General features: G+C 42.9%; 1 protein-coding gene across 1 annotated transcript in view; it reads left to right on the forward strand.

Moving 5' to 3' along the window:
- Window positions 1–1,678: 1,678 nt before the first annotated feature.
- LOC120948484 (homeobox protein araucan-like) overlaps window positions 1,679–15,988 on the forward strand; it is a 104,568-nt gene continuing 90,258 nt past the window's right edge. Inside the window, exon 1 of the mRNA XM_040364861.2 lies at window positions 1,679–2,613. Coding sequence (XP_040220795.2) covers window positions 2,509–2,613 — 105 coding nt within the window. The 5' untranslated portion in view covers window positions 1,679–2,508. The remainder of the gene's footprint in view (window positions 2,614–15,988) is intronic.

Here is a 15,988-nt window from a genome sequence, read left to right on the forward strand (position 1 = left end):
GTTTTCCCCACCCGCATCATCCACCTGATACGTCTTACTGAATATGTATCGCTTTCTTGCACTAGTGTAAACTCCGCATTTGCTCGTTGCATTTTCCACTCCTTGGTGGTGGCTTACCACCGTAGTGTATTGTTCAGTTTAACTTTACAAACCATCTGGTTTATCGTTGTTTTTTCTTCTTCTTTTTCTGTGCTGTTGCACAATTTTCAGCCAAGCCTTTTGCGGGATGGTTGAACAGCGGCCGCCGTGTTAAACAGAAATTGAACATACTTTTTGGTTAGCTTTTGCTACGGGATAACAAACAAACAAGATTAACAGGGCATGAGCAATGAATAGAGGGGCAAATAACTTGAAGCTTCGTATAGTATAAAGCAAAGTCGAGCAGTTGTAAAAAATTCGCAGAAAGTTGGTATAATAGCTAGCTCGTGGATCGTTGTATTTCATAGACCAAAATAGTATTTTTACTGTTTAAACCATTCTAGTGGAATTTCAAGCATTTATTTAATACAAAGGAGAAAAATACTTTAAAATCATATAATTTATTATAGAGCAAAAATGATAAAAATAAATAATTTAAAAAAACGTGTAAAATCCGATTTATGTATTACCAAGACCATACAAACATTAGAATTTTTTTTATTTTATCGACAATCTTTAAGTTTCATCGTCATGAATTGACTTCTAAATATATTGTTCTAACTTTAGATGGTCAAATATTCTCATGAAACTGCAATTTAATATATTACAACTCTCTTCTATAGCATCGATATGAAAAATCAAGTAATATGAATCATTTAGATTATGTTAACCGTAAGAGCTATCTCTTTACATTTGAAAACACTCGTTCGATATCACATTATCTTGTTAATGTTACATTATTTTCATGTTTCTCATTTATCTGGGACAGTTTACTGTAATACACACTAAAACATGTTTCAAAATTCTTCTTTTGATGTTTTTAGTCAGTACTATTGCTACTTTGTTGGACACTCTTTAGGCAAACTAATTTTTGGTCCTGATTCAATATTTTGTCACATTTCTAATGATCAGCAGTGCAGCGTAACCGTTCCGGAGGCACAGTATCGACGGAAAGAACATCGTGTCAACCACACATGAGTCAGCCGTGGAGCGTTGGATAACGAGTTATGTACACGGTCACATTCCGAGTGACAGTGCTCGGTGGCTGGCCGGATACGGCACGCTCGAAACCCGATAGCACAGTACCGGATGCGAACGGTTAGCTGATGAGCCAAGGGAGGATTCAGCCATCCAGTGGGTACGGCTTGCCCGAGCGCACGTGCGAAGGATGCGACTGTAACACAGCCATACACACACACGAACGAGGACCGAACGAGAAAACAATCGCACGCTCGGTACATAGCCCACGTTTATGTACGCCTCGGGGCAGCGTCCGAAGCTGAAAAGCGACTCCGCTCAGCTCAAGCCAGAACCAAGAGCACTGGGCGCCTGTGCCAAGGCAAAGCGAACCGACCCCTACGCATTCCTCGTGACCGTATCTCCCCTTTCCCCCCCCCCCCCCCGCCACTGTGTCACCGTCGCACCCCTTTGCTGTGTCGTTGTCCTCGAACCACGAGCTCAGGAAGGATCTCGGCGGCACAGCATCGGGCCACCCAACGGCACAGCATATGTGAGCTGCGGCAATGAGTCACGTTAGGTAGCCTTCAGTGCTAAATTGCATACCCAGCAAGTCAAACATAAATAGTTTTCCCGAAATTACCATTTCACCTGTGTATTGCTTGGACCGTGTCAAGTGAATTTCTTTGTGGATTTTCAAAGCATAAAGGAATTAAAAAAAAATAAAATAAAATAAAACGCATACGCGATCGTGCAAAATGTTCGTCCCTAAAGTTGACCAAGATTTGGGTAGTTGTGTTGCTGTTTTGTTTTCTCGCATTATGTGACACGGTATAATTTCATAAACGGTATAATTGCATGTTCACATTGGGCATTCTTGAGTGCGGTTGTGCTAGTGATGCGATCGCGATCGCGATGATCAGCCTAATGAATGTTATTGAAGCGCAGCGACGCATCTGCTCGCCATGGTTAAGTAGTGATCGATATGCATTTCCTCGTAATGCAAAGTTGAGCAGCACCGGTTGTGGCACTTTTGACGAATGTTGACAGTTGACATGGCTTGAACATGATCATCGTTTGTAAAGGCGGCTGGTAGCAAGAGTGCACATTGTTCTGCGGGTGATCTATTCTTTGCAAACATGGTGATGCAGTTAACTGGAAAGAAGAACGAAAAACGTCCATAAAACAGTTGGCAAATATTGTATCACATTAACGGTGTTTTTTAAACACACGGCGTACAAGTGGAGAATATTATTATTCAGCTGTAGCTTGTGCTACCTCTAGGGAAAATATAAAGGTGTTTGTGCATAGTAGACATTTGTACTGTGAACGAATCGAATTCATCGTTAATTATATAGGGTTGAGAAGAGAGCAAGCTGCATCATTGACGAGTGATAGCAAAGCAATTCCATCATGGACATTCCGGGTGTGAACGAAAACTGGGAGCTGGAAGTGAATCCACTCATGCAGGAAATGCAAGCAGCTCACCGAGAAGAGGAGTACTTTAATCCTCAGGAGGTAAGTGCCGTAACACCATCACACGGGGAGGCAGGGAAAGCTCGATGCGAGTGTGAATGATAATTAGCTGGCAATATTGCCACTTAAATAAATAATCCCTTTTCATCGCGGACCGTTACAGTTGCTGCACCGAGCTAATCTGGTCAATATTCATAAGACGGTGTCAGGTATTACGGTTTCCAATTTATCCACCAAACAAGCCAAAACTATGTGCATACAGACAGCAACGCATTTAAAACACGTTTCAAAATGTAGATTTAACATACGGCAAGTCGTGGTGGTGTGTATCGTAGGGATTATTACCTTTGTTAGAGCTATGTTTTTATTTTTTATTGGCCATCATTCCATGGTATGTGTATTTAAGTTAATTTAGAACAACTGCGTTCTATAATTATAAGGTTTTGTTATATCTGTCAAGTATTTGATTATGAATGATATCTTTCTGCGAGACAAAACTGTGCAACAAACATAAAACAAACTTAATTGTATTCTTCTCCAGTCAATGAAAATGTTCAGAAAATTAAATCGAAAAGAATTATTACTTTTTGTCGGTCTACCATCGGTCGATGTTCGTAGATTCGTTTAAAGAAGAAAAAAATGTATGTACAGGCTTATTCATACTGATAGTTGCCAACTCCGAGCAAAGTAGCTGAACAATACAAAACAAAAATCTATATCATCCACGACGGTTACTGATTGAGCTATTTCTAGCAGAACGATCTCTCAACAAAGCGCCAAACAGTTTAACTAAGCCAATGTTCCTCAAAAGCATCGACGCGTTACATTGTTGATTCGGGTTTTCCCGCTATCCCTTCGGGCATTAGAAATGTAAGCGTATTTTCCAGGCTTTTTCCACTCAACCTCCAACCATTCAACAGCAAAATTGTTGATTATCCGTACGAAACGAGCCCCGGAGTGATTACCCTAGTTTATTAGCAAGAACGGTGCCGAACAACTACCGGTGCCCCGGTCCCGATGCCGAGTACGCGTACGGTACGCTAGAGGATCGTCGGCATACGGTACCGGGAATCATTCCGGCAGCAACAGAAGCAGCAGCATGTTTCAACAACTTTATTTTTATTAACCCATTTGGATCATTAATATTCCGTAGTGCGTAGTGTGCCCTCCATTCCGGTAGAATCATTCTTCTCGCCCGCTTACGCATCTTCATTATGAAGTTTCGCTATTTCGGCTGTGTACGGTGAAAGGCTGCATCGTGGAAAATGTTTCGGAACATGGATGCAAATTATAACCTAATCAACGGTATTGCCGTGGCATGGGTATGGCGTTGCCAACAGGGGAGTTCAGGAGAGGTAGTTAGGAGAGGTATGGTTAGAAGTTGGGAGGAGTTATTTTTCTGTTCCACCGGAAAACGTTTGAGTGTTATCGTCCTTTGTGAACACCAACGGGAGGATGAAACTTTGAACATTGCCGGTAAAGGGTATGTGAAGATTTAAAAATGATATTATCATACATGGAAAAATGTGAATTCCATGACATGTATATTTGTAGTACAGTAAATTTAAGAACCATTTTATATGATATACATTCTGAAAGAAGTACAGTAACTATAATTATAAAAGATAACAGCTATGAGATTACTATGTTTATTGTTTTGAGAGATAAAACCTAATATAGAAGAGGTTTTATTAGATCCTTCTTCAAATTTTACTAGATACTCAAAACTATCAAAATATTTAAAAAAATGTTGGTAAAGTAATACTTTAGATAATAGTTGGTAAACAAAGTAATACTTTGTTAATAAGCGATTGAAAAATGTCCCAATAATCAAACAAGAGACATATTGTTAAAATATCAGTTAGAACTATCGAAAGCACTGGCAACGCAGGGTTTAAAAGGATTCCTCTGTATGTTATTGTAGATGGAGCGCTAACACAGCTCACAGCAACTACAAGATCGACGATTAGTATGATACGCTACTTTGTAGTAATTTCGTAGGTTTAGAACAAACTTAGTTTTTGTTTCTATTTCCCATCGCCCGACTCCCGGCGGCCCCCTAAAAATCAAACCGCCACAGTTCACACACCCATACTTTACAACCCTGCTGAACAACTACGAACAGATGTTGTTCGCTCCGTCCGAAATTGGTAATACTTTAGTTTTGTGGTCGGCAAACAAATTTATTGACTTCGTGCTAGTAGTACCCGTTGCCTTCATGTGCGAAGCGTACACCGGACGCGAGACAGTAACAGTAAGGCCACCCTGAATCACCTCGACAACAAGAGAGGCCAGAGTTTTCCGAGAGAAAAAAGAAAATAAAAACGAAAATTTATACAAAAAAGAGGCATGAAGCCGCCCTATCCTTCCCTGTTGCCGCAAATAATCGGTGACCAAATGAACGGACCAGCTAAAAAAAGCTCCACTCACTCCCGGGCACGACAAAAAGGACCATGTACATCCACGGCCCCGGTCGCCCCAGCACCTCAGGGCCTCTGGTCCATCGTCGCTCATTGACCACTGCTGGGGAGGATGGGAAAAAATAACCATACAAGGAACGCGGTTGACCACGATCGTTCTGGTAAATGTCCGATTCTCCGATAAAATCGTAGGAGCTCAGCGTAACACCGGTGTACCAAGAGAGCTCCGTCATTTGTAGCTCCCTGTATCGGTCTAGAGGCTGTGTTGGGCCCCGGATGTTTAACCTAACCCAACCGCTTGCTCATTTTTACCTCCTCGCTGGTCACCTTTCCTGGCCCGTTGCATCCTAGAGCGGGGCTAGGATAAAGGAGTAGAATAAATTATTGCTCATGTACGTACACTTGTCCCGTAGCCAAAACCAGCCAACCAACTTTTGGCATTCCGGTGCCGACCGTCTTGCTCCAGCCGACTGAACGGGCCGAGGGCCGATTTTCCCTCGCTCATTTTCCCGTCTCGGTTTTCCGGGACCGGGGGAAAACTCACTCGCCAATAGCGAGAGTCCAAGCGGAATTGGTGATAGTAAAAACCAGCGTCACAGCTGGTTAACTGTCAGAAGCTTGTCCATCCATGTCCGGGACTCGGGTAGGAGGAGAAGTTTGTAGCATTTTGCTAACAACATCTCCCTGACGATCAAATATTCAGTTTTGAGGGTGGTTTTTTAATGTACAGAACCAATAGAATGCTTCCCAAAAACAATATCCCATCGGATAATGAAATATGGCGCATGAAGGAAACGGTGTAGGAGAAAATACACTTCATTGTAACGAATTTAACGGCGGGAACGCTGATTAATCCTTTTTTATTTATGTAGTTTTTTTCATCTTAGGATTTAATTAGTGAAGAAAAATTATGTATCGAATAAATCAAGTAGCGTACGTTTGTTACTCACAATCCATTTAATCGAAAAAATACTCAATTTATTCTTTTGCAATCGGTTTAAAATCAGATTGAAAGTAGTTATTACTTACTTAAAATAATAGCTATTAAAATTGTGGTGAATTGAATACTTCCTGCTTTGAAAATGTGAGCCTGGAGCACTATGCTCGACCATTATTTTTTCTGTACAAAATATGTTCTGATTGCACCGCAAACAGGGAAATTGGAAAATGTAGTCGTACTCGCTTTTTTTAAGCCCCGATTCACATTAACGCCGAATTAAATGCATTAAAATTAATTAAAATGGTCGCCACCGGAACACCGCTCCGTCGGGTAAATATGACAGATGATTGCTAATTGAGTGCGGATGGCAGTCTGTGGTCGATTGCCAAGCCCGGTCGGCTAGAAGTGAGGGAAAAGGACGGGTAGTGGTAAAGAGCACAAAAAAACCCAACGTCCAGGATCTGTGTCCATCTCGTTGATCCGTTTTCACGTGCGGTAGCGTGTGTAGTTTCCGCGTCAATTGCTCGTCACTTGCTGTGCGAATGGCTGAGCGAACCCGAACCGTCGGCGGAAGTGGACCCACTGTGGTAAGGGTGGGTGTACCGTGGGCACCGTTTTCACCTTGGCTGTGACAATTATTTTAAAATTTCGCTCAACCACTCAGCCGGAAGATGTCGTTTGATTACATCAATCGTTCAATATGCTTAATTTCACATTAATTTGCTTTCGGTCGGTAAGTGTGCAAACCGTGCAGAAGAGTTGTGTGTGTGTGTGTGTGTGTGTGTGTGTGTGTGTGTGTGTGTGTGTGTGTGTGTGTGTGTGTGTGTTTACATTAACATGTGTGCAAAGTTCTGTTCAAAGGGTTGGAGGGAAATGGGATTTGTGTCAACTGAGTGAAAAATTGCCTTTTTTTCTATAGTGACACATGATGTAATGAGTTGCAACGGCACTAACGATATTAATTTTAGTTTCGCATTTTGTTTTTTTTTTTTTGCTTGTAATGTAAATGTAACGAGTGAGTTTAAAGTATTTTTTTTGCGCCTGGAAGTTTGTTGACGTTAAAATGTGGCGTATAGTTTATTGAACACATTGAAGGTCAAAACCTCGAACCATGGAAATGATTTTCTGTAGCACTATTCAAGCAGTCAATGGAAAATATAAACATCCTTTTATTCGTAGTACATGTTGTGATTTTATGCTTCGAATAGCTACAAGCTCATTTGGGAACATTTCCACTACTTCAAATGTGTTTGTGTGGTGTACTCTCGTGGCTAGTAGTTTTTTATGCGTAGTTCCCTCCCCCCAGAGCATTTGCCATTAATTCAGCGTAAAAATGCAATTTACACCCAAACAGATTTTTTCTCCATCATTTGAATGCGCTTTTTTATTATTTTCTGCATTTGTGCAAACAAGCCCCCGCTGCTACGGTTTCTGTTCGGGCACTTTTTTAAAACCACCGGAACGATTATTCTGATCCAGCGAGCTTGGCTTTGTTTCGGTTGTCACTCTTTTTTGTGGGTCTCCTCTCCGTTCTGCCGGTGTTTTCAGATTGGACTCTATTTTTCATTCTCTGCTTTGTTTTCCACTCAAAGCCCGATGCTCCCGATACATAAAATATGGGCTTTAAATAGATTTTTGTGCATGCAGTGGAGCAATAATTATAATTCAATTTCCTCGACAGTACAACATTATTTTTGTACCACCATTTTTCACACACGTTTTGGATGAGTTGTGGGTGGTAGGATAGGAGGAGTTTGGCTTGTTGAAAAAAAGAAAAATCAATTATGATAATCTAAAAAACTGTGCATCGTTATATCCTTATGAGAATAAAACCTGCTGACTTTTTCATCGGCTTATATGCTAGCACCATATCCTGATATGGCTAAACTGTGTAATGCAAGTATCAGCATAAAGCATATCGATTTTTTTATGAATGATTTGAGGTGATTGTATTTATTCGCCTCTTACAGTTAATTCAAAATATGTTTTTAATAACTAGTACAATCTTCTGTGCGAGTTATATCCTGCTTGCTATTTCCTTGTCCCCGTCATAGTCGTTTAATCATATCGCATCATATAGAAATAGAAAAATTTATGGTTCATTTCAAAAAGGCATTTTTCTATTTTAGAAAGCGTATAAGTGAAAAAAACATATCTTCATATAAAAACACTAAGAGCAAATAATTGAAATGCACCGCAAAAGAGAAGACAATTTTTGCTTAAATCGTGAAAATCGTTGTTCGATGATAAATAATGTATAAATAAATAAACAAATGACGCGAAAGACTCATGCATTTATAATAATATGCCGTCATTGATGCAGATATTTTTTGTTCGCTCTTCTGTGTCTGTGTGTGTATGTCGTCGAATGCAATAAACCAACGAAATGAGGAGACTTTTTTGGAGGCTAAACGGCAGGGAGCAAAAGGCATTCGGGAAGGTGCACTGAAAGAGCCTAATTGAAAAACACTCAACCTAAATCAAATACACTTACCGGAACGCATGCTACTGGCTGTGTGAATGCTACCCTTTAAAACATACAACCGCCGTGGAGATCGATCCGCCGCACACGGTTGCAAACGAAATTCGAAACTAATGTGTGAATATTCTGCTCCTGCTGGAAGTATTTATTTTTTCATGGCGAATGACGAATGACGAATAAAGTACGTTACATGTGGAGGTAGGACGCACACATATACACACAAGGTAGATAACGGTGGCAGGGAGAAAAGAATGCAGATGCCTTCACTTGCCAAAAAGCGGTTGATTGATGCCTGCAATTAGGACTTATTGTTATCATGTGTTAAAAATCAACTTAAAACAAGATACACACAAAAGCGCGATTAAAAGCGAGACGTATTAATTATGGAAGCTTTCCATATTATGTGCAGGTGTAGTTTAAAAATATTAAGGATGTTTATATAGATCAGTCTGCATCTGCATATGCTCTGCATGCAAATTGTGTTTCTACGCAGTCAAATTCAATTTATCCGTATGTTTAGTAATTAAATATGTTGTCCGTAATTAATCAACAGGCGAAACGTGTGTATACTATTTGAATTTTTCCAACAAACTCCACACGAATGTCGTTTGCAACGTACAGTTTCGCTTCAACAGTAACAAAGTGCATAAAACTCACTCTACTCTAGAAACGACACAACCCGGTGAATAGTTCCTCCTCGCCCAGAGAAGAAACACGATAAGGGAGGAGCTGGGTACCTCCCTGGCCCTGCGAAACATCGTCAGCGGTGACATTATTCGGCTTAAGAGGCGCTAAAGCGTTGCCCATGAAATAAATAAAAAAAATATATATCTCCAAACCACCGCTGAGTCCATAGAAGTTTTGGTGGTCGCAAAAGTAAAGTGCACCCATTTGCACAGCAGAACGAAATTTCGTGTATGTGTGATGGGTCCGTTTTTTTTTTTTTTGCTGCCCCGAGTACTATTCTCGTGCATTACCGCGCACCGTTTGCATGTTAGTGCTGCCGCCGTCCTGACACGGTGAACACATGATGTGTTTCCCTGAGAGGTGAAACATAAAAAAGGCGCTACCGAAAACGAATGCTGGAGGCGCAAATTAACGCTCTTCCCGAACCGTGTGCCGTTGTTTCTCTTGGTGCGAGATTCTTTCTGATTTGTTCTGTGTGCAGCGGCCCAGTTTTGGGTCACGTTTTGAGTTTCTCGTCTTTAGGCATACCGCTTGAATTAAAGAAAGAAAAAATAAATAAAAGATACCTAGGACACATATTCGCGACCCATCCACCTTTCAAGCGCATAGCCAACATCTACTATTTCGGGGACCCATTTCGGGACATTATTCCAAGCTCGTGCGACGGTCTGGTGCGTGTGTGTGCTTTCGTTTATGATCCGGACTTTTTTACGATCAAGATAAGTAACTGCAATGCCTTTGAAGGGAACCTCACAAAGCAGAAGCATGAGATGTAACGTGAATAATTTGATTTAATGGAACTAAGGCAATAAATCACATGTAGGCAGAGAAGCACTTGGTGAGTGCCTGCTCTGTGCGATGGATCCTTACTCCAAATAGCGAAACAATGTGGTTTAACTTAAAGTTAACCTCTCTCGAAAGGTTCAGATTGGTACGGCTCACTTTGGTTGAAAGTAAAAGTTTTTGCAGGCAAAAGCATGTAATGGTCGTAGCTGTAGAGTAATATTCCACAATAATTAAGATGCAGAAGATAACGAGACACTTGTTGCCTGTGTGGATGGCTGGTGGTGGTTGCTATTAATAGCTCGGTTCAACAAATCATGCTTTGATGATTTGATTACGGAGCTTCCAGTAACCGGTGAGCGACCCTGGAAAGTAAAATACTTTTTATGGGCCAATTTCACTTTGCCTCTACTGCACAGGGCACAGCGAAGCAGCGCCGTCAGTAAACGGACTGTACTCTAAAATGGTAAGGTAGGGTGGTAAAAGGCGTAATGTTGGGTGTAACTGGGCGTAAGACATCATAAAACAATTACAGTATGTGTTGATTATAGCGAGTAGTAAAAAGGATTTGAGTGATCTTATTTCTGCCTTAGCCACGGCCGAAGTAACTACAGTAGCAGACAAGCAGGCAGGCAGGCTTTATCACTCCAGCAAGAGGGCGCACCCCGGGAGCAGCCTACACTGTAGCTGAGTGGTAGGGGGTTAGGAGAAGAAATAATAGTAAAATTTTGCGGTCCGCTATTAATTTTGCTCGAGCGCCATAAACTAAAATTTGTTGAAATAGCTCATAATGTCGGAAATCGTCATAAAGTCACATTGTGCTGCTACCCTGCATGGCCGTTGACCGTCTACGTCGTTTTAATGTGCTGTTAACGATACGTAGGCCACTGGGTAGCAAGCTTATCTTAATTTAATGATTACAGCTCTTGGTTATTATCGTTTCAATGGAAGCAGCAAAACAGGGATAGACATGATGGCAAATACAGTAGCTGATTTGATTTGGTTTAACTACCAACATTAGAAGTGGTTTCATATTTTGTTGGTGTAGTATTGGACACTTAACAAAGACGTAGAATAATAGCATCAAGTGTTAAATCACACTCCAGCAGATGATCATCTCAGCAGACTACGTAGCTGTTGTAACATTCCAAAGTGAAAGTGCAGCGCTATCTCTAGACGATCCCTGTAATCGATCATCGGTTCGATCAGTCGTGTCGTTTTATCGAGCTATCCCTATCTTCGAGCTTTAGGGGATGCCATATCCGTAAATCCACAACATTCGACGGGACGGGCTAACTAAATCCTTCTTGGTCAGTCTGACCCATATCAGTCTTGCCGTGAATGAGCTGGTCACTGCTGGTGAGGCGCTACGGTGGCGAAGGACACTTTCTTAATTACGATCCCTATCAGTAGCAGACGGGAGTGGACACAACAGTCTGGACAGGCAGTGGCGAGGCCAAGCAAATTAATCTCTCCGTCTCGCGCTGCTGTCATCATTGAAATGTACACCGTACGGTCTAAACCGCAGTCACGTTCAAGCGCCTTCCTGCCCAAACATGCACACACACACACACACGCCTTGTGGGATGGAAAGGCGCAAAGACGCCAGCGCATCTTTCTAACCAACAAAAAAAGGTCGTTCTTCGGGATCTTCACCGGAAGGTGAACATGAGCTTCCTTTTTTCCCTCCGCTTTCGTTTACCTTTCTCTCCCAGACCCCGATCGACCCATTCTGAGTGTAACGTTCTGCTCTGACTGTAACGCCCCTGTCCGATCGTGCTACCTGGAACGCGCCGCGCCGTTTGTCGACCTCGGAAAAGCGTCCCAGGCTGACAATCGGGGCAAGCAGAATTTTGAAGGCATTTATAATCCACTAATTGTTTGGCGCCATCCAGTTTCGGGAATGCGGCCTCTCGCTTGCACACCATCTAAAGTCCGTTTGTAAGGTGGTTGGAACATTTTTCCTTTCCTTTTGAGGGCTTTTGCTTTCCGTTCCCGTTGGTGCGTCCGAGGACAAGAGGACCGTCATGATGCCATTGCTTTGGTTGTCTTCTTAGCAGCGGACCGAGGCACTTTTGGTGGCTCAGTACCCAAAACTCCAAGGACCCAAGGAGTGCGGCGTTAAGGAAGCGCCAAATGGACGGACGGCACTGGCGCACTCGAACGTTGGAAGCGCAAAAAAAAGAAGCAAAGTTACGAGCAGAAGGGAAACTTTTCATAAAAATCGTGAAGCCGTTCCCTTCGATGTGTGGGGAGCGTCCGGGAGTGGCGCTAGCACGCCAAAATCCAGCCCATTGCTGGATTCTTCCGTAGTGGAGGAATGGTGGAACATAAAAGTTTAAGGTCTGTTTATTGTTTTCCTCGTCATCCTCGTGGTCCTGGGTATGGGGCTTTTTTTTATGTGAGCCTCCTTCGTTAAGCCCGCATCGCTGTAGAAGCGTGCTCTCAGCGCCTCTTCGCATGCTGCCCAACGGCGATCGCACCAGCCCGCAGTGGTCCAGCCCGCAGCGGTTTTGCAGCCACAACCATGACCCTTTCCTTGGCACAGTCCCTCCATCGTGCCGTCCGTACGACTTGCGTCTGGGCGCAAGATTTTATTGTTATCGCTGCGTTGATGTTGACCATACAAATAAAATTATATTATTTTTTATTGATGGTTATTTTTGCCTTCCTCGCCGTCCGGACCTGTTGCAATGCTGGGCATATGTGTGCGTGCCTGCAGGGTTTGTTTTTATATTTACTTTTATTCATTTTTTTGTTTTGTTTTAGCAGAGGCTCATCCCTATCTCAGGCTTGTTAACTGCTTACTTTTCCTCTCTTTGGCCGGATCGGCCGTCCGGAATGGAAAAGACATTCTCTAAGGCTCATCACCTTCTTCTATTGCACATCAGTGACACTAGTGGTCGAGAGCTTATCGTGGTTGTCGTCGTTGTGTTGTTTTGTGGCCGTTTTTTGTTGTTGTTTTTGTTGTCGTCCACTCTTCTCGCGATACGGGAAAGAATCGTGGCTGGCGCGACGGTGACGCTGGCTGTGGTCATGTCTCCTCCGGAGGTAAAGTTGTTGAAATGGCTATTATAAAAATCACATTTTTATGTATTGATTAATTGACGCTGTAAATTTTTGTGACATTTTCTGACCATGCCCCTTACGATGGCTCGCCCGTTTCTTCCGGCACCGTTTCCATGGTACGTTTGGGCTTTGCTGTCCGGCACAGACCCTCTCCGTGCTTTCGTGCTGACGCGCTGAAACGCGTCACTGTCGCGTCAATCAATTGTGCACGTTGATGTTTGCTTGGTTTTGACAGTTTTTGGTTTGGTTTTAGATAGCCGTGGTGAGGCAAAGTTGATCGCAAAAGTCGCACATACTAAGTCATGGCTTGGTGTATTTGACTGTAACTTAAGTGCATTTAGTGTGCATGGCATGGAATGTTCTAAATATTTATTTTTTCTCATTAATGTTAGACTCGTGTTGTAGCTATGAAAATGAGATTGTTATGCTAATTAAGCTAATGAAACATATTTAAACAATGCACTCGAGAACATCCGATTCTTATAAGATGTAATCATAAGCATCGGGTTTGATCAGGGAAGTGTGTTTAACATAAACTAAGGCATACCATTTCTTGACAAACATAATTTTCTTATCACCTCCACACCTTACTGTAAGCCGTTTTACGGAACTGAACAACAAAAGATTCAAATGTCCTTCATGCTTCAGAAAAATAGACAGGATCGCCCAAGGCTATCCCTTCAAACCCGTAACAAAAGATTCGGTGTGTACTTTCTTGTTCTCCAATGACCCAAATTATCGCCCCGAACCGTTCCATCCCCGAACAGTTCCAGTTTATGGTTGAGATGCAAATGAGCGATACGGAAAAAATAAATACAGGAAAATCACTAATGAGCGTCACAGACCGTCGCAAACTTGTTGCTAGGTCCACTACCTATTCGCCACTGTCCGGCGGCCAACGCTTGCTCTCGCAGCATTTGCACAACGCGCCCGGGACTGCATGCATTCCGTCAGCTTTTGTTTCCTTCAATCAGCCCCTCGAGCGTTCGGTGCGAAGGCCCGTTCTTCTGGCGCGCGTTTCAGTGACACGGTGCGGGGGTGCCTGGGCTTCGTGCCGACCGTACCAGCAGTTGATGGTCTAGCTGGCCTATAAATTTACATAATCAATGCATCAATGCATCATCATTGCGGTGCAGCCGCGAGGTCGAGGTTACCGCCGACGCGGGGTGCCAAAGGTAGCCCGAGATGGACAAGTGCCGGAATTGGGTGTAAAATGTGGAAAGTGCATAATCAGCTGTGTGCTTCTTTAACTGACCATGTTCAACGTTTCAACACCTACAGCGTAATCTGTTGCAATGTTCACTCTAACTGTGCGACCGTTCGGCGACGGCGGCCGTGATGATTGTATGCGCAAGATTTCGCGCATAAGATGTCCTCCGTCATAAAGTATCCGAGCTTAAACAAACAACAGCGAGCTCATCGACGTTCTGCCCCAAGAGCCATCCAATTGTTGGGGAAGTTCTTGGCTTGCTTGCGTTGCTTGAGGTTTGCGGTTAGTGGCGGGTGGGGGGACGCCGAGGTCGAGTATGATTTGTTAAGCCAAAGCCCCAAGCACCAGCAGAAAATCCTTCTTGTTTGTCCACGTCTCCTGGCGGTTCCCCGCAGCATATCAGTGTTCTTGAAAGTTTTACAAGTTTCCACGCTGGAAGCAATCCATCGTTGCCGTTGGAGCGTCCGCATCGTGAACAAACGGGGCTGTAAAATGTTTAGTTTGGGCTAAAATAATAAAACCTCTTCCAGTCATTTGTTGCACTTCGGGGGGTTGTTGGGAAAAATTAAAAAGAAAAATAACCGAAGAGATTCAATTTAGAGTACGCATTGCAGTTTTATTGAGCATGCTTGGCCGTGCGGGTCCCGAGCCAGTTCCTTCCGCTGAGGAAGAGATCGTTCGTTGGAGTGGTGGGTGTGTGTGTTTTTGCTGTTGCTGTCTTTTGGACTGCAGTGGCTGTTGTCCTTGCTTTGGTTTGCAGCAACTATGGTCCTATGGTGGTGTGTGCATTCGCGAAACGCACCGTGACGCCATGCCGGTCAGAACCGGTCCAGCACAACGCGCGGATCTGTTGCGAACCTGTGCGGAGCGTGCCGGCAGCGACGAAGAAATGACTAATTCCATAAACATTTATGTCTGTTGATATTGCACTTTTTATGATAAATATATTTAAATGAGCTCTCCGTGGCGATTGTTAATGTCTGTGCGCCCCAAGCGTTGCTCCCGGGGGTCGCCAGGTGAGGCGCCGCGTGGTGCTTTGTGTTGAAAGAAAGCACAAGCAGCAAGAACGGTCAACAGCTACGAGCGCAGATACCGAAAATCCCGAAATTATTACTGGCCATCAATGGTGCGGCTGGGTACGACTCTGCGAAGCGGACGAAACGTCTCGCGAAGCGCATCGTTCGTCATGCAGTCGTTCCTGATTGCAATAAATAGGTTTTCGTACACTGTTTGCATTCGAGGACGTTGGACGTTGTAAACCGTTTGGGCAGGAGTCTAAAACCAGGGAGGCTTTCAGCGATACGATGGGGATTGTCTTAGCGAGTCCGTAAAATGGCGACACAGATGATTAGTTATCCTCAGCGTGGATAATAAACAAGCAAAACCATTAATTTCATAATAATCATTTTGGGGTTAACGAGCTAGTTTAAAAAGGGCATTTAATTCTAATTGTTTCGTCGATCTTCATATGCAAGCCAGCAATTTGGGGCATTCGTGTAGCAAAGCTCTCAACATATTTAATGCTGGAACAAAAGCCATGTCGTATTAAATATTTAATTTGACAGTATGTGTCGACATGTTTACACATTACGTTCTGAACAAATAAATTTTAATTAGGAAGTATCATATTCTTTGCACTACACCAACTACAATCCGGCGAAGTCTTGTAACATTCATCAGCATTGCAATCTAGGATCAATTATTTGTCTAAACATTTGCAATACAAACACAGGATCTTTAAATGAAATAAAGCAAAATTCAATTTGAAATTCCACACGACGCAGAAACAATAAAAAATAAGCTTTTTGTATGTTATAAACAAAAAA

This window comes from Anopheles coluzzii, chromosome 2, assembly GCF_943734685.1.
Source record: "Anopheles coluzzii chromosome 2, AcolN3, whole genome shotgun sequence".
In the NCBI taxonomy this organism is placed as follows: domain Eukaryota; kingdom Metazoa; phylum Arthropoda; class Insecta; order Diptera; family Culicidae; genus Anopheles; species Anopheles coluzzii.